At 34.3% G+C, this 18,592-nt stretch overlaps 4 protein-coding genes and 1 long non-coding RNA gene across 5 annotated transcripts; all 5 read right to left on the reverse strand.

Moving 5' to 3' along the window:
- Nucleotides 1-479: 479 nt before the first annotated feature.
- LOC107633748 (uncharacterized) lies at nt 480-1,157 on the reverse strand. The gene has a single exon (XM_016337349.1). It carries the CDS (start codon nt 1,155-1,157, stop codon nt 480-482), a length of 678 nt encoding a protein of 225 aa, XP_016192835.1.
- Nucleotides 1,158-1,190: 33 nt separating this feature from the next.
- On the reverse strand, nt 1,191-3,000 carry LOC107633747 (uncharacterized). The gene is made up of 3 exons (XM_016337348.1): nt 2,049-3,000; nt 1,725-1,935; nt 1,191-1,608 (listed from the first exon to the last, which is right to left on the reverse strand). The coding sequence occupies exons 1-3, from the start codon at nt 2,998-3,000 to the stop codon at nt 1,191-1,193; spliced, it is 1,581 nt and encodes a 526-aa protein (XP_016192834.1).
- A 7,381-nt stretch (nt 3,001-10,381) lies between these two features.
- On the reverse strand, nt 10,382-12,664 carry LOC107633746 (uncharacterized). Its single transcript, XM_088509643.1, has 6 exons — nt 12,441-12,664; nt 12,151-12,305; nt 11,901-12,030; nt 11,573-11,804; nt 11,167-11,468; nt 10,382-11,061 (listed from the first exon to the last, which is right to left on the reverse strand). The coding sequence occupies exons 1-6, from the start codon at nt 12,645-12,647 to the stop codon at nt 10,891-10,893; spliced, it is 1,197 nt and encodes a 398-aa protein (XP_088365769.1). The 5' UTR covers nt 12,648-12,664; the 3' UTR covers nt 10,382-10,890.
- Nucleotides 12,663-13,780, reverse strand: LOC148572535 (replication protein A 70 kDa DNA-binding subunit C-like; the record flags this gene model as incomplete). The annotated part of the gene is made up of 5 exons (XM_088507579.1): nt 13,631-13,780; nt 13,226-13,517; nt 13,066-13,162; nt 12,845-12,966; nt 12,663-12,754 (listed from the first exon to the last, which is right to left on the reverse strand). Coding segments are annotated over exons 1-5 (753 nt in total), but the record flags the coding sequence as incomplete, so codon positions are not given.
- Nucleotides 13,781-16,357: 2,577 nt separating this feature from the next.
- Nucleotides 16,358-18,391, reverse strand: LOC148572536 (uncharacterized). The gene is made up of 3 exons (XR_015907677.1): nt 17,401-18,391; nt 17,246-17,314; nt 16,358-16,696 (listed from the first exon to the last, which is right to left on the reverse strand). It is a non-coding gene; the product is annotated as an uncharacterized LOC148572536 (long non-coding RNA).
- Nucleotides 18,392-18,592: the final 201 nt, after the last annotated feature.

Consider the following 18,592-nt stretch of genomic DNA (forward strand, 5'->3'; position numbering starts at 1 on the left):
TAAAATATTATGCATTAAAATGGTGTTAATGTATATATATATACTAATATATTCTATATTTATAAAGCATATGAATACTCTTCTTTCATAACATCCTTTAATTTTCATTTAATAGAAGCTAGTGGTTCATAAAAAATGATGCATCTAGTGCACACGAAATCCTTGAGACAATTTTACACATATTCCAAAGAAGATCTCCCTCTCTAAAGAAGACATACACCAGAACAAAACTATAAATTACACAGATAAGATTGAAAGATATAACAAAAAACTACATTATATCTTATCAAAAACTTCCTTAAATACAACGTTTTCAGTCCTGGCAGCATCAACTAATCCTTCATCACAAAGTAAAATCTTAAGACCATTTCTATTCCTAACTCGGGAAAGAGCTACATAAAGTTGACCGTGAGAAAACACAGGACGACGCAAGAACAAACCAACTATTGATAATGTCTGACCCTGGCTTTTGTTGATTGTCATCGCAAACGACAGAGAAACCGGAAATTGACGGCGTTGGAATTTAAACGGTATAACCGTATCACTGGAATCATATTCATTCTGGTGATAAAAACTTTATCCCCAACATTGCTACCAGAAACAATATCAGCACCGATCACATTTGTCCCTAGATCTCGCACAACAAGTCGAGTCCCATTACACAAACCCCCAGCCGGATCAATATTCCTCAACAAAATAATAGGCACGCCTATTTTCAACTTCAACGAATGATTAGGTAGACCAGAACACCTAATCTGATTCAAGAATTCAATAGTTATCCAATCAACATCAACATCAGAATAGGCATCACTACCACATATCGAATCAGCACTGAGATAATTTTTCTCCTCACCGGGCAACAAGTCAACTATATAATTGTTTATCTCTTCAACATTGTCGACAGTCGGAGCGAGTATTGCCCTATCTTGGAAAAAACTTGGATCACGAAAATTCTGAACCAAATTCGGATAAATTGTATTTACAATATCTTCCACTGGATTTTCCAAGACATGAATGATTAGATCAGAAGGAATATCAACAAAAAGTTTATCATTGACCACTGTTCCACATCGACCTTCACCGATTTGAAGTATCCAATCTGAAAACGACCTTAACTCCTGAGCAGTTGATTGTTCCGATCCGATTGCTAACCTCATATTTTTTGTCAGTCGCAAAACTTCGCAATATTTTCAAATGGCAGAAGAATTTATGGAAGCCATCACAATCTCAGCACGCGAACCTTTTGAAATAACTGGCAAGACCTGCCTGAAATCACCACCCAGAATGACCACCTTCTCACCAAAAGGTAAATCTTTATTCCTATCAGAGACCAAAACCATTATATCACGCAACGTCCTATCGAGAGCTTCAAATGCTAATTTGTTAGTCATCGGTGCCTCATCCCAAATAATCAAATCGGCCAATCGAAATACCTCAGCTTTTGGACTATCCTTCTTAATCTGGCAAACAGTGTCTTCAGTCCGCTCAACAGGAATATTGAACATAGAATGCGCCGTCTTACCACCAGGTAACAACAGAGAAGCAATACCACTAGAAGCAACATTTATAACAATCTTTTTCTCATATCGCAATCTAGCTGACAAAACTCTGTATAAAAAGTTTTTCCAGTGCCACCAAACCCGTACACAAAAAAGAATCCATCCCTCTTATTCGAAACACAGTCAATAATTTTATCGTAAACCACCTTCTGTTCTTCATTTAACTTTAAGATATTTGCATCGTGCTCACGAGACAAAGAAACAGTATCATACTGTAACTCACGCAACAGCATCAAATTGCTAAATTGAGAGACTAAAGAGTTATTAGGAACCGGCATGCTAGCATAATTTCTCAATGATTTTCCATTACTCTGCAATAGTTTTTCAATCTCCAACAAACAAAACGTTTGCAACTCGTCCTGACTCATAGTTAGATCTACGTTTAACGATAATTAATAAATATTAGCACCATAATATAACTTCTCTACTGTGTGCATGCGTGTGTGCCTACCTGTCACGTAATAAATTCACGATGAACAAAAATCTTACCAGGATATTGCAGCTCATGTCTTCTGCGGTAAAGAATATCATCAGACAAATAACACCAAGTTTGCTCCCAAACTGACAGAGGTCTTCCCATGGAACCAGATAGCAGCAACATCACAAAAAGCCTCCTAAGCTGTGCAGCTGACGCTAACTCGGCAACTTCCTTAATAGCAGAAACATACTCCTTATCATCTATCAAGAATCCCATGGCAGAACATGCCTCTTGAAATGTATCATAAGTAACACCATTCACGGTTCTTATACTTCGAAAACTGGTACAACCTCTCTGCACATTCAAAAGCATCCGCATGTAGAAAAGTTCACCGGATGAGGGATGAGCAAAACTCAATCTTCCAATTGAGAATCCCCTCTGTCTTGGCTTCCACTCCCTGCTCCTCAAACAATAGACAAATTTGCCTGGATATTCAACATATGTTAGAGACCGCCCCTCCAAAAACCGCCTGTTGGCCATCATCCAACCCGTAAACATCGTCAACAAATCTTTGTTGCGCAAATAAACATGAGTAGTGCTATCAGCATCATCGAATACAACATGTTGCTGGTTCGGCAAGTGAAAAGTCAACCTCTGTACCGACGGCCATCTTTGATGAATATCGAAAGCAAAAATTCTCCACATGGATTCAGACGGTGACAAATAACGACAATCATAATACTGTTTGATCTCATCAACCACCTGAGAAGATTCACCAACATCATATGTTTCTTCAATAGTTGCAGTCACCTGATTCGGACCCTTGTTAACATACTTAAAAAGATACTTAATGACGTTTGACTTATTACAGAACTCGAGATTTATGTGAGCTTGATATTTCATTAACAACAGTGGATTATAGGGCACAACAAATCTGTTGTCGATATCGACATCGTTGATCTTCACTGTGACACCGATATTATGACGTCTATTTATTGGATAGCCATCTTCATCAAAGCTCATTTGGTCAACGAATCTTTTCGGATAAAATTTTGAGCACTTACCATCTTTCATGCAAGGAAAACTCGGTCTAAGTCGACCACAGGGACCATGGATCATGTACTTAGTGACGACATTATAAAGAGATGGAAATTTTTGGGGATTGGGTAGCTCAGCACAGATGAATTCATCAAGAATTTCAACACTTTGTAAGTTGCTTTTCCCGTTAAGCCAGAGTAACATGTGTGCATGCGGTAGACCTCTTTTTTGGAACTCAATAGTATACATACCTAAAAAATAGAAAAAACATCCTAAAGAAGCCATACAAATACATGTCAAAAGACGATAGACAGAAATTGAAATGCTAAGCGAGAAAAGAACATACCTGCATTAAGTGGACCAAAAAACACACCTTCCTTGAGATCGCTAAGAAGGCACTTCAACTTGGCATGAAAGACACGACAAGAGATATCAGGACGATCAGCGATGGGAATTCACTCTCACTCCGTAAACCGCTGAAACTCAGGCCAATTTGGATTACACGTAATAGTGAGGAATAAATCTGGATAGCCAAAATGTTTACAAATCGCCATGGCATCCTGACAACGGTTAAACATATAACGTCTACCACCAGTGAAGGAGGAAGGCAAAATGATTCGTGTCCCAATTGAAGAAGCCTCGTCATCGCCACGATGCATAGCCTCCTCTATTCCTTGAAGGACTTCTCCTCTAATTGTACTTTGCTTCATTCTAATCTCATACAACCTCTGGGACTCAATCATGGTGAAACAATCAACCACAAATTATTGAAACAACCGGCTACACTTGTGAATAATTCCATCTTCGTGCTCCCTAATCTGGAGACAAAAACATATGAATTCCCTGAGGGAAACTCTTGTTCTCCTTCCAGGAACATATCCAAGCTGTTCACCTCGATAACCAATGTTCAACTGATAACCATCCTCGCCATATGAAAACAACAGAGGATACTGTAACGGTCAATACAGAGCATGAGTTTCATATATACGTTGCAACCGACCACCAGTAGATCGAACAATAATGTCACGACCATGGTCCGACGAATCAAAATCTCCAACAATCAAAGCAGCAACTTCATCGCAAGAGGGAGCACTATACATTCTTCGATCAACGTTCCGTTGCGAATACAACTTCAATGAGAAAATCTCATATGGATGATACTGATAGAATTCTCTAACTCTTCGAAATGACTGTGCTATGACATTATGAGTATCGATCATTTGCAACAACTCAGTTATCAATTCTTTATCTATCTCAGATGTTTGCCTAAAACAAATATACATTAACCACAAAAAATATATTTAAAAACCACACAAAATACAATTCTAACATATTTTGATATATAATTATTAGCAAAAAATGACTAATAGCATATTATAACTGGAACAAAACAAAGTATAACTATGAAGTCACAGCTATAAACCTAATTTCCAATACAAATAACAATAAAACATCAGCAAAATACAACAAAAAAGCTAAACAACAAAATTTCAAACACACATATCCAAAGATTTGCTGCCTATGCATTATCTCATGCTGAGTGTCGTATATGTATAACTGCGCAAATTTAGGCTTCTCACCAGCATCTGGGAGCAAACTTCCAATCCGATGATAATTTTGACCACTTATTATAAACTGCGGTGGGCCCCTCCCATCATTCACTGAATCCAATACCTTACCGCCAAGAGACGTGAAGGCAAACATACTGTTATAAGATCGAATATTTTTCTAGAAGTACAAACTCTTGCTATCATGTCCATTGATCAAATTATATAACAGATCTGGGGGCTTTCGAAGATAAGGTAACTGAATTTTTCCCTTTGAGCAACAAACAGTAAAAATTGGACGATTAACTGTAGAGTCTCTTTCAACACGTTCTAATAACCAGAAATACGCGCCACAAATTGAACATTCATAGTTAGGGTCACCAACATCAAGGCAACCTGGTAAACATAAAATCGAGAAAAATATGCACAACAATAAAAGAATTTCATCTGAATTATATGACACGAAATAGATTCAACATAAAATGAATAAACCATTAGCATAAAGATATAATATAGACTAAATACTTGACTCATTTGAATCTTGTGAGAAAAATATATCACAAAACACTATTTCTATTTTACACTAACTGAATAATATCTCATGATATAATCACAATGGGATCTTTTAGCACTAAATAAATAAGGATTCTATTTTACTATTCTTGAATAATATATTATTTAAGAAAGAGAGCGTACCTTGTATCTCACTTTGCAAGAACAGAGGATGATCAATAACAGAACCAACTTGACTGAATGAATTTATGGAAGGATCATATATTTCTGATTGGTCTATATCATCCATTTTGATTTAAAATAAGACAAACTTATGTAAAGATATATTCGACAACCAAATATAAACAAAAATTAATCATGCAATAAGAAATCAATTAATTATCTAATAATGAACATGCAAGCTGAACACTACAAATGTAATAAACTATGAAAATCAATAAAAATTAAACATTCATTTATCAACTAAGTAAATATAAATAAACCTAAATGCATATTCAAGAACAGTTTCATTTTTGTTAACATTAGAATAGACTTTGTTTTATTATTTTAATCACTGATACTAACTACGAACGTTCAAATGAAATAATCTAAATTACTATTAGAATCATTTTGTATTTTTTTTAGACGCTAATGACTCAATTGGTCCTTAGAATTTTGTAAAATTTTAAAACAAGTGCCTATATTTTTGTTTTTAACTTTAATTGAGTCATTGCACAATTTTTTTTCTTAATTGGCTACCAAGGCTTTCTTTTTCTCTTACTTCAATCCATGCATCATATTATTTATTGTAAATAGCTCGTCATACAATTTACCAAATCACTATCGAGAGAGGCATAATTGAAGAAACTGAAAAAAAAAATTTGACAAAGAGAACTAAAACAAAAAATATTTATATGGAACTAATAGAAGATTTGCAAAAATTAAAGGAATCGACATAATAATTAAACTTTTTTTAATGTATAACTACTGATTATGACATAAAACCATAGCTGTAAGAACCGGACCAGACCTGTCGGTTCGGCCGAAAAATCGATGAACCAGTCAAACTGGTAGTCTGGCCGGTTCGGGTTTACCTTTGAACCGAAGAAGGATGTAAACCGATTAAAACCGGCAGGTTCCTCACAAACCGGATGAAACCAACCAAAACTGGCCAGTTCGATGCAGCATTTGAATATTGGATTGAATATTCAAAAATGCTTGCAATGAGTATTGAACCCATGTCTCCTTGCTAGGTAAGCATAAGGAATACCACCAAGCTGTTGTGTTCATTTATCAATCTACGTGCTGATTATTCTATATATTATATACATACACAATTGAATTATTTATATTTATTTAATTTAATTTTAGTTTCATACTCAATTTTTTTAACTCTTTAGAATTTATAGAATTATTAAAATAAGTATCACATATTAAAATATTTACATTTACATATTAAAATCTTAGTAAAGATATCTATTTAAAATTTTTTAGAGTATTGAGTTAGTAAGTCTTCGAAGATTTTGCCTTAGGACAAATTAGTAGGGACATCTAAGCATCACCACTAAATTTCACATGATAAATTAATAGAGGGACGTAATGTGTTCATGGTTTACTATCTTGAAGGACCAAATACATATTTAATTTTTTTTTTCAAGGGCTAATTAATCTGAAGTAGAAAATTTTAAGGATGGACCTAATTGTCACTTTATTCAATTTTTTACTATTTTATATCTTTTATTGACGTACGAACGGTTATATCGGTTCAACCAGTGACTCACCGGTTGAACAAGTGAACTAGTGACCCAGTAACCTGACTGGTTCGATCACCAATTCAGTTCTGAGAACTATACATAAAACTAAGAAACTTTCAACAAATACCCCTGGTCTATTATTTAGCTAGAAAAGTTAACTAATTAACTAATTACGTGATTCCAATCACATAACCAACAAACTTTTCATATTGTTCAAGACAAAAATAAAAACTAATTAAACAATTTAATAACCTCTAGTCCTTGTGTATGTTTGAAAGAACTACATAAATTAAACCTATCTACTGATCTAAACAATTCAATAAAAAATTTTATAATGGCATTAATTATGTTTACCACATGCGACAACTGGTCAGGCTTACGCTAGCTAATCTAATTACCTTCAATAACTATGCACTTTGAATCAATTATTAACTATTTGAATAACTTTCAGCCATGTAAACAACAACAACTAAACAATCTCACGATTATGTTACCTAATTTAATAACTACTTATCACAATTTAGGGTTATTATAATCACTTTAAATCATATCTAGAATTATTAAACCACGTTTGATTCTACAAATATTAATTGAGTTGTCAAATTCAAAGGAGACCAAGTACAGAAGTCTAGTCATATGTTTAATTAGAAATTCTCTGGGTTACTAATAGTTAAAGTAACCCTTTTAGGTGTAACAGCATAAAAAAACAATAATAAATTACTTAAATACATTTGCAATTAGATATAAATCAAAGAAACTTAAAATATAATTTAACAGAAAAAAATCGGACGGGGATAAAATACTTAAAGATATTATTATACCTGACAAAATAAGATTTGAACTCTGATTAACATTCTGGGACACCTCAAATAAATTTTCTAAAACATAAGAAGAAATAGAAACATTGAAAACATATAAAATAAATAGATAAATTATTAGAAACACAAAGATTAACTACAAAAATATAAAGAGAGCAATAAAAATTACCCATATAATCATTCCAAGAGAGAGCAGGCATCGAGGAATCAAGGACCTCTAAAGCATTACAAAAGAAAAAAAAATTACAAACAGTCGCATAGATATCAAATCATTGAAAATTGGAGTATAAAACACTAAAAATATCATGAAAGTCAACTCAGTACTGACCTATTACATTTCGATGGGGACTCTGTGTTTGCTTTCTTTTCAAAAAATTTCACCTATACTCTCTAGCACGAACAGAGTTATGAGACATCTTTGTTACTCGTACTAAACAGAACAAGAGGTTGAAACATAAAAGGTAAGAAAAATCCCTAATTCATTGCCAAAAAGACATGCACATCGTTAAGTTCCTATAAGCAACAGATGAAAAACAAAAGCGGAGGGAGGGGGAGGGGGATGACTGGGAGCAAAAGTTATCAAACACACCAACAAAGAACTCATATAACCATGCACACCTTTGAAAACGCAGAAAATGAAAGAAATAAAGTATTATAATGAACACCAATAACTAATCAACATGAAAAGATAAAGTTGTACAACAATAAACAAATATAAATAAGAACTGCTGCATTTCATTAAAATATTGATTGATAGTAGGGGTGTAAGTTACCGAACCGGACCGAAAAATACCGTAAAACCGAACCGAAAATTACAACAACCAATTGAAAAACCGAAAAAATCGGTTTTTTTTTGTTTTTTTCGAACTAAATCGATCGGTTTGATTCAGTTTTCGGTTGGTTTAGTAAAAACCGAACCGAACCAAACCGAACCGAATAGGATGCTGCATAAGTGATTCTTTTTACTGATTTACCCTTACTGATTTAACCTAGGTATAAAAGCCTAGACTCTGAATACCCTCACAGCCTCACTCTCTCTTCCTTTCACTCACGCGGCGTACTCACTCACTCACCCTCAGTGGTGCTCACTGCTCACTCCTCACACAGACACGAGACACCCACTCACCCATAGGCCACAGCTCACTTCCATCTTCCATTCTTCCACCTCCACGCGGCCATGTCTGGGAGAATGAGAGCCTGAGAGAGCCAGAGAGCCAGAGAGCATCGTCCATTCATCTCCATCGCAGGCTTGCAGGCGTAGCAAAGATTAGCATCATCGTGTAGCCAGCAGCATCGTCCAGTTCGCGTCCTCGTGCAGTCCAGAGTCCACGCCCTCGTCCAGTCATAAGCCGTCGGAACAAACCCTAAGTCGTGGCAAGAAACCCTAAGCAGAGCAGCACTGCAGTCGCCGAGCCCTCTCCTACAAAAAGCACCTGAACAATGTCTTCTTCGGAGGTTAGATCTGATTTTCAAATTTTTATAATTGATTTTGTCTCTGAGGGCTCTTACTGGTTTGTGCTTAATTTGTCCCTGATTGTTGTTGCTGTTACTGATTAAAATTATTGTTGTTGCTGTTAGCCTGTTACTAATTAAAATTATTGTTGTTGCTAGTTTGTGCTTAATTAGAAAGATAAGTTTCATTGAAATTTTTTTCTGCAGAATTTTATTGTTGTTGCTTAATTATTGTTCTTGCTTTTTATCTTGTTTACCAAACCCTGGTCTCTGTTTTATCCAATAAAAAGTTAACAATGTTTCCATAAAGAAGAAAATCAAGAATCAGTAAAAATTATGGAACGTACAACAAGCAAATAGGGGAGAGTTTCATTAGTTAGTGTTCTGTTTCAATAACAAAAAGTAGTTAGTCTTATAGCTATATATATATAAGGTCTATGGTGTAGTCAATGGATATAATTCTATCCTATCAATTCTAGTCATAAAATATTACGCAATCACTTCTTTTCTGCACTTATATCTCAGCTAGCCTAACATCTTGCTGCAGAATTTATCTTAGTTCTTTACTGCATTAATCTAATCAACTCATATAATTTGTTGTGGCTGCATATAATATGCTTTAATGCATATAATATGTTTTATAATCTGTTTTAATAATCTGAAACCAGATGACATTTGTTGGAGTTAAATTATTTTGGATTAGAGGCATGATCGGCAGACTGTGTCAAACCAGATTACCTTGCTTGTCAACTTTGTGCTCCTGCCGGTTTTGTATTTTGAAGCAGAACAATGATTTTGTACTGTTTTTCACTTGATAATTTTTTCAAAGAAGTTTTTTCTTTTTATATCTTCTTTCTTTTATTTTTGTTAGAAAATTGCATCAAGGATCAACAAGTCATAATTATTATTTTCTTCATTATGGCTGCATATTTATGTCTGCCGTTAATTTGTATTTCTTTATGCATATATGTGTGTCGTTAATTTGTTATCTTGTAGTTCCTTTTATGGTTTATGTTTATAATTTATAATCTATATTCTGTTTATGTTTATAATTCATATTGATTTTTTTTGTTTTATTTTGGTAGAAATTGCACCAACCGGGGAAGATGATGATGAGTCTGGTGTGGGGAAGATGATGATGAGTCTGGTGTGGATTCATATTAAGCATGGTGGCTGTTTAGTTTTCATTTGTTTTAAAGTGACTGTTTCGGTTTAAAGTGTGTTTATTTTTGTTGTTTTACTAGACATTTTTTATTGTATTTGTTTTATGTTAATTAAGTTGAATTTGTATTGAATTGGGATGTGATATACTCTTGTTATTCTAGTTTATTGACAGTTTTAAAGTTCATTTTATGGTAATTTAAATTCTGATTATTAGGAATAAAAAAACCAAAAAAATCGACCGAACCAAACCGAACCAATTACACCCCTAATTGATAGTGATATACACAATTACATACCCTAAGTCATATGATAAGGAGGATTCCAACATCTGACCACATATCCTAGTATGTAACCTAAAGAGGGTACAACATTGAAAATGTGTCCAATTCCTAGCAAAGTCACTATTACAAAAGGAGGAGTTGAGAATAGACCTAGTTGGCACATTACCCAAGCCATCACAGAAGGAAAACCCCTATATCTGACAATCCTATTTGTTGGACACAATCCAAAAAAGTCAAATCAAAATAGCATCCAGCCAGCATGATTACATGTCAATCTATTTGGAATCACAAGCCTTCCTAAATACTTAGAGATACACTATATAAAACACTTACACCTAGACACAGCAGCTCAATTCCACACCTTCAATCAAACTCCTTTAACCTTGGCAACCTTGAACCCATGCTCATCTGCATCAACAGCAGCCTCTTCAAATTGAGGATTCAAATTCCTCTTACCCTTGGAGGTGACAACATGATTTTCATGACTAAGCTTTTCTCCATATTGCGAAGGTGCTTCAAGAACATGGGACAACACCTCCTATGACAAAGAAATTAAAAAAAGATATAAAACTCACTCAAGAATGCAAAATACAATTAGAAACAGCACACATAGGAATGAGAAAAAAATATTATACATCAGCACCTGAGTTTCTTTTTCTGCTGAGCTAAGCAATATATCCAGTTCAGCAGAAAGATCATCACTAATAGTATCATTGCTGGGTGTTTTCTCTTCTTTTCCATGTTCACCATCAATTAAGCCAACAAACTCAGTCCCTCCGGAAACAGTAGGCTGTTTTTCAGCCAAAAAATCTATAAGAACAGGGGATTTACACAAAATCCCAGAATACTCACCAGCATCTTTCTCACTTTTGATAAAACTATCTGAAGACTCCTTCTTAATACCAACATCCGCTTTTCCACAAGGAACAGATTTGTGTAAATCATCTCCTATTCATATGCCATAAGAGTTTAAAAACACATAAGACCATAACACAAATTCACCACAGCACAATAAAAAAATAAAAATAAGAAATTAATGATGAATTAACACGATCTAAAAATATTTGTATGTATATCTAACCTTTTTGGAGTAGACTCATCATCAGCATCATAATCGGGAAGTTCAAACATCGCAATAATGGTGGAATCATCACAAATTCTCCTAACTCGGAAAGTCCCATAAAATGTATCATGTGGGACACCTTTGGTATCAACCTTGAGCAACAACTTCTTTCCAATGAGGCCTTGGAATATGGGAGGATAAGTATCCCTACATATAAGCTATTTTGAAAGTAATACATAAGAAATATAGAGTTTGAATAAGAAATATGGCATCCCATAAAGTGAACAACACATAAAAGAAAACTAACAACATACACTTGCATCTCTTTGAACCTCAGTAAACAAGTCAGCACATGATTTCTTAAGCAAATAAGATGCCTCACGATTAAAGAGAAGGAAAATACCCTCCCCAGTATGATCTTCAACTGTTATTTTAATTTTAAATCTGCAGAGAGAGGAAAAAAAAGGGGAACACAATCATTCAAATAAATAATACCAAGAAACCTTATTTTTATAAATAATCCACTCTATAAAATGACAAGACATTTTCAACAAAATTTCTGACCTTGGAGTGACATTAGTTATGTGCTTCAAACAAAAATCACAGTAATATGCACCATTTTGAGGATAGATACCCTTTCCACACACACAAGCAGAATACCACCAACCTCCATCCTCAACAATACCTTGGATTGCACCAAAAATGATAAAAGAACCCTCCTATCCAATGGGCATTTCAGAGTTAATTAACAACATGAATGAAAAAATAGATCTGGAAATTCTTGTTTGATTTTCTTTTTTGGTTCATGTGTGTATAAAAGAAACAGAAACACAACTAACTCAAAAGAAGACAACCTGATTGTTATCTTGAAGCTCTTCAATAGTGCATTTTCTAGTTAAACGCATGAAATCATCTTCCAAGGAGAGAACTTTACCCTCATTTGCAATAAACAGTGGCTGGGTACCATTGACATCTTGCTCAATCATACTAAAAAAAAAATTAATGCAAATAGTTGTACTTGTTACTCCAAATTGCTTGTAAATAAAGAATACAATAAACATCAACAAAATAAAGCATGCTAACATCTGCCTGAATTCAACAACTTCAGGAATATCAGGATTAAATAACATTTGAGTGGCATACATCACATTTTGAAGACCTACTTGACCTACACAGCAACAAAGAAAGAGTCTAGCAAACTTTATTGGAGACAACACCTAGAGCAGCCATGAGATGTACAGAAAAAAAAACAACATACCCCTAAAGAACTTGACTTTTGCAAGTTGAATGACTACAACAGGCTGCTCCACATAGCCAGAGGCAAGAAAATGATTTACTTGATTAACATAATCCCCAAACAATGCACATCGTACTGTAAGACTGAAACTCAAAAGATGACAAAGAATCAAACAGAAAATAAGCAAAAAAAGATCATTGAAAGATAAAGACAAAGCACCAGAAATGACTTAATGAACATACTCTTTTGAAGTTAATTCCAATGCAATCATTTTCACAATTTTCCCCTCTTTTGCATATTCTTTCTCTTCTCCGACTGAAGTTAAAAGACCAATGACATCTATTCCAAATAAACACAACCTATTAACTATTCAAAGGATTTGTTAAAAAAAACTTCAATAACAGAAATGCAAGAAGATATACAGACCAACTAAAAAATCATAATCTTGGGTCATGTTCAGCAGCTCAGAAAAAGGAAACATGTTGAAACAAGTCTTAGGGATAACATCTTCATCAAATGTTACAACAGTGGTTCGGTGAAGGAAAACCAATTTGAATTCATGAGAAGTTGCTCTATAACTACCATGACTTGACACAACAGTAAAATATGCTATTCTATAAACTTGTCCTTCAACTATATGATCCCTAAACCTATTAAGGAGTGGTTTCTTGACTGTAGCTTGAATTTTTTCACACTAGAAATAGAACAAAAGAACAAATCAGATTAATGAAACACATAATTTAAAGTTGAAAACTTAAAAAATAGCAAGTAAAACCATATTTAAAAGAGAAGCTAATAGAGGCTAACATGCTCATCAAGGAAAATCATCTCCATTGAGTTAGGAACCTCATGGTTACCAAAAGAGGGTACAACCCAAAGCCTTAGAACCCTAACTTTCAGCCTCCAAGCCTCTTTAGGAGGATGCATTTTAGAAATCATATCAAATGGAGGAGGCATTGCAGTAAAAAGAAAGGAGATAAAGAGAGTTGATGAAATAGATCAAAATATAAACAGAAAAATTCTAAAATAAATATAGCTTAGGAGCAAATACAACACAGCAGAATGTTTGTGCATTCAATGTGCTTCACTAACCATCCATTTATAGAAAAAATCCAGGACACAATCTCACCTTTTTGAATTCAAATTGAGGAGGGAAATGGAGGGTAATGGAGTTGAATAACCAAATTTTTCATTTAATGAGGAAGAAGCTATGAATCAATTCATATGAATCACATCACCACTCACCAAATAGGTTAGATAGAAAGTCCATACCTTGATAGGCATTCCCACATTCTCATCTCCATTCAATGGCACATAGACAACTAATCATAGCAGAAAAAGCTAAAACAACACAAAAACAGGAAAAAGAAGTGATACTTTCGAGAAATCAAAAAATAGGAACCAAAAAATGAGATATCACACCACACCTACTACAGTGCAGCTACATGTCATTAGACCATAGGGAAGGCAGTCACCAACTACCCCAAACAATGATTCTAGTGATGGCAATGAGAGTTGGTAAATGTGTTAGGTAGGGATACATTCGAAACAGCAGATAAATGGGAACAAAAGTATAGACAAACATGAATAAAAACCTGTCAATCACATCAACATTCATGAAATGGATGATAATGAAACCTCATACCTTCATAATGATTCCCAAATTTCCAATTTTCAATAAAGAATATATAGCACAACCTTATTATGTGTGGAGAACACATTTTCATGGGAAGACCAGCTGCTGGATAGTTTTTTCTTTGGCCAAGGACATGTGGTAGTTAGACAAAGAATAACATGAACCCATTTTACTCGCACAAGGCCATTCTTTTCTCAATGAACCTCTTAACTTGAGGCCAAGGAGGTGTATGTCCATCCAACAGCTGAACTATAAAACAAATTTAACACAATCAAAAGAAAAATATAATCCAATTCAGTTGAACTTAAAAAAGAAATAAATAAACAACAGGCTACACATCAATTTTTGTGAATCACATCACCACTGATAGAATAGATTAGGTACAAAACCCATTCATTCATAATCATCCAGACAACCCACATGCAACCAAAAACACAAATAGTGGAGTATGCCATCATTTTTTTCTCTAATTATCAATACAAAATAAGAATGGAAAAAATTGTGAAAATTAGTTAAACTTTGGGGCACACCTAGTAACACAAATAGTGGAGTGATACCATCTCATTCTAACAAAGCCAGTTCCTTTGTGAATGACATCTCAAATTCAGCACAAAGACCCCATGTCTTTTCAAGAGCTGAAATACAAAATAATTTTTACGTAAATAATAAAAAAATTGAGAATGAGATTGAGTTAAATAACCAAATCTTTCATTCAATGAGGAAAAAGCTATGAATCAATTCATATCAATCACATCACCACTCACCAAATAGGTTAGATAGAAAGCTCATACCTTGATAGAGATTCCCACATTTTCATCTCCGTTCAATGGCATAGAGACAACTAATCATAGGAGCAAAACCTGAACCAACACAAAAACAGGAAAAACAAGTCAAACTTTCAATAAATCAACAAATAAGGACCAGAAATTGAGATATGAGACCATACCTACTACAGTGCACCTACACGTCATAAGACCATAGGGAAGGCAATAATCAAATACACCAAACAATGATTCTACTCATGATAATGAGAGTTGGTATAAATTGGTTAGGTAAGGATACATTCAAAATAGCAGATGAGTGGGAAAAAAAAGTATAGACAAACATGAGTAAAAATCTCTCAATGACATCAACATTCATGGAAGGGATGAGATTGAAACCTCATACGTTGATAATGATTCCCGAATTTTGAATTTCCAATGAAAAATATACAGCACAACCTTATTACGTATCCAAACCACATTTTCATGCGAATATTACATCAAACATAGATAAGGGGACTGAATACAGAAAACGGTTTAAAAACTCAAGGGATTTGTTGAACGTACACAAAGTAAAAAATTAAAAATATATTCATGAAAAACACAAAACACATGCAACAAACAATTCAACAGGTAACAAATGGAGATCTGATAATGAGTTCAAACTGAAAGTCAACACCAACTCCCAAAAATTGTAACCAAGAAGATGAACCCACAAAAAAATTAAATAACCAAATCATTCATTTAATGAGGAAGAAGCTATGAATCAATTCATATCAATCACATCACCACTCACCAAATAGGTTAGATAGAAAGCCCATACCTTGATAGGCATTCCCACATTCTCATCTCCATTCAATGGCACATAAACAACTAATCATAGCAGCAAAAGGTGAACCAACACAAAAACAGGAAAAAGAAGTGAACCTGTGGAGAAATCAAAAAATAGGGACCAAAAATTGAGATATGAACCTTTGGAGAAATCAAAAAATAGGGACCAAAAATTGAGATATCACACCACACCTACTACAGTGCAGCTACATGTCATTAGACCACAGGAAAAGCAGTCACCAACTACCCCAAACAATGATTATAGTGATGGCAATCAGAGTTGGTAAATGTGTTAGGTAGGGATACATTCGAAACAGCAGATAAATGGGAACAAAAGTATACACAAACATTAATAAAAATTTGTCAATCACATCAACATTCATGAAAAGGATGAGACTGAAACCTCATACCTTGATAATGATTCCAAAATTTTTAATTTCCAATAAAGAATATATAGCACAACCTTATTATGTGTGGAGAACACATTTTCATGGGAAGACCAGCTGCTGGATAGTTTTTTCTTTGGCTAAAGACATGTGCTAGTTAGACAAAGAACACTATAAAGCCATTTTACTGGCACAAGGCCATTCTTTTCTCAATGAACCTCTTAACTTGGGGCCAAGGAGGTGTATGTCCATCTAACAGCTGAAATATAAAACAAATTTAACACAATCAACAGAAAAATATAATCCAATTCAGTTGAACTTAAAAAATAAATAAATAAACAACAGGCTATACATCAATATTTGTGAATCACATTACCACTGATAAAATAGATTATGACATAAAACCGATTCCTTCATAATCATCGACACAACCCACATGCAACCAGAAACACAAATAGTGGAGTGATGCCATAATTTTTTTCTCTAATTATCAATAGAAAATAAGAATGAAAAAAATTGTGAAAATTAGTTAAACTTTGGGGCAGAGCTAGTAACACAAATAGTGGAGTGATGCCATCTTATTCTAACAAAGCCACTTTCTTTGTGAATAACATCTCAAATTCAGGAAAAGACTCCCATGTCTTTTCAAGAGGTGAAATACAAAATAATTTTTACATAAATAATAAAAAAAACTGAGAATGCAATTGAGTTGAAAAAAAAATCTTTCATTCAATGAGGAAGATGCTATGAATCAATTCATATCAATCACATCAATACTCACCAAATAGGTTAGATAGAAAGCGCATACCTTGATAGGCATTCCCACATTCTCATCTCCATTCAATGGCATAGAGACAACTAATCATAGGAGAAAAACCTGAACCAACACAAAAACAGGAAAAACAAGTGAAACTTTCAAGAAATCAAGAAATAGGGACCAAAAATTGAGATATGAGACCATACCTACTACAGTGCACCTAAACGCCATAAGACCATAGGGAAGGCAGTAATCAACTACCCCAAACAATGATTCTACTCATCATAATGAGAGTTGGTAAATGTGTTAGGTAAGGATACATTGAAAAGAGGAGATGAGTGGAAAAAAAAAAGTATATACAAACATGAGTAAAAATCTCTCAATGACATCAACATTCATGAAAGGGATGAGATTGAAACCTCATACCTTGATAATGATTCCCAAATTTCGAATTTCCAGTGAAAAATATACAGTACAAACTTATTATGTATCCAGACCACATTTTCAGACGAATATTACATCAAACATATATAACAGAAGATGTTTCTAAATACAGAAAACAGTTTAAAAACTCAAGGGATTTGTTGAATGTACACAAAGTAAAAAATTAAAAATATATTCATGAAAAACACAACACACATGCAACAAACAATTCAACAGGTAACAAAAGTAGATCTGATAATGAGTTCAAAATGAAGGTTAACAGCGAAACCCAAAAAATGTAACCAAGAACATGAACCCACAAAAAAATCAAGTCACAAACACAATTTGCAAATTAGAAATTTCACAAACCCTACACAATAACATGTGCGTTAAACATCGAACAGATACCCAAAACGATCACAATTTGCAAGATTAGGAATTTCACAAACCCTAGAGAATAAAATGTCGCTTAACCATAGAACAGATACCAAAAATGATCAGAATTTGCACAATTAGGGATTTCAGAAATCATAGACAATAAAACCTGGGTCAATCGTGGAACAGATGCCAAAATTCATCACAAGGATCGACACAATGAAGGAAAAAGAAAAAGGATGAAGGGGAAAATAGGTTTCGATGCACCTGATTGATTGATCTGAGATCTTGAATCTGAGCGAAAAATTGGGAAATCAATAACCCAGATGAACGGCGACGAACAAACTCCCAGGAGAACACAGCTCGTAGACAGAGTTTCGTACGGCAGATGAAACGAAATTTGGAGAAGAAAGCAAAGCTCCTAGGGTTCAAAGAAATCATTACCTATTTAAACAGATCCATCAAGAAGGAAGCTTGCCTCAGTGATTCGGTGAAAAAGATGCGAGATTGCGTCAGCTGAAAGGGATGGCTGACGACTACTGTCAGAGGAGCACATGCATCCCTAAAAAAAAGGGGCCACGTGGAGGAGGTGCCACCGTG

This window comes from Arachis ipaensis, chromosome B3 (assembly GCF_059453495.1).
Source record: "Arachis ipaensis isolate K30076 ecotype BB chromosome B3, ASM5945349v1, whole genome shotgun sequence".
Lineage (NCBI taxonomy): Eukaryota > Viridiplantae > Streptophyta > Magnoliopsida > Fabales > Fabaceae > Arachis > Arachis ipaensis.

Bases quoted from the DNA above. Each gene is read 5' to 3' on its own strand.
- LOC107633748 (XM_016337349.1), bottom strand. From the start codon at position 1,157: ATGAGGTTAGCAATCGGATCGGAACAATCAACTGCTCAGGAGTTAAGG.
- LOC107633747 (XM_016337348.1), bottom strand. From the start codon at position 3,000: ATGAGCTTTGATGAAGATGGCTATCCAATAAATAGACGTCATAATATC. The intron at 1,936-2,048 runs GTAAGATTTTTG...CGTTAAACGTAG, and splicing joins ACATGAGCTGCAATATCCTG to ATCTAACTATGAGTCAGGAC. The intron at 1,609-1,724 runs GTTAAATGAAGA...CTTTTTATACAG, and splicing joins CACGATGCAAATATCTTAAA to AGTTTTGTCAGCTAGATTGC.
- LOC107633746 (XM_088509643.1), bottom strand. From the start codon at position 12,647: ATGTTTATTGTATTCTTTATTTACAAGCAATTTGGAGTAACAAGTACA. The intron at 12,306-12,440 runs GTTGTCTTCTTT...CCCATTGGATAG, and splicing joins AGCTTCAAGATAACAATCAG to GAGGGTTCTTTTATCATTTT. The intron at 11,062-11,166 runs GTGCTGATGTAT...TCTTTGTCATAG, and splicing joins CAGCAGAAAAAGAAACTCAG to GAGGTGTTGTCCCATGTTCT.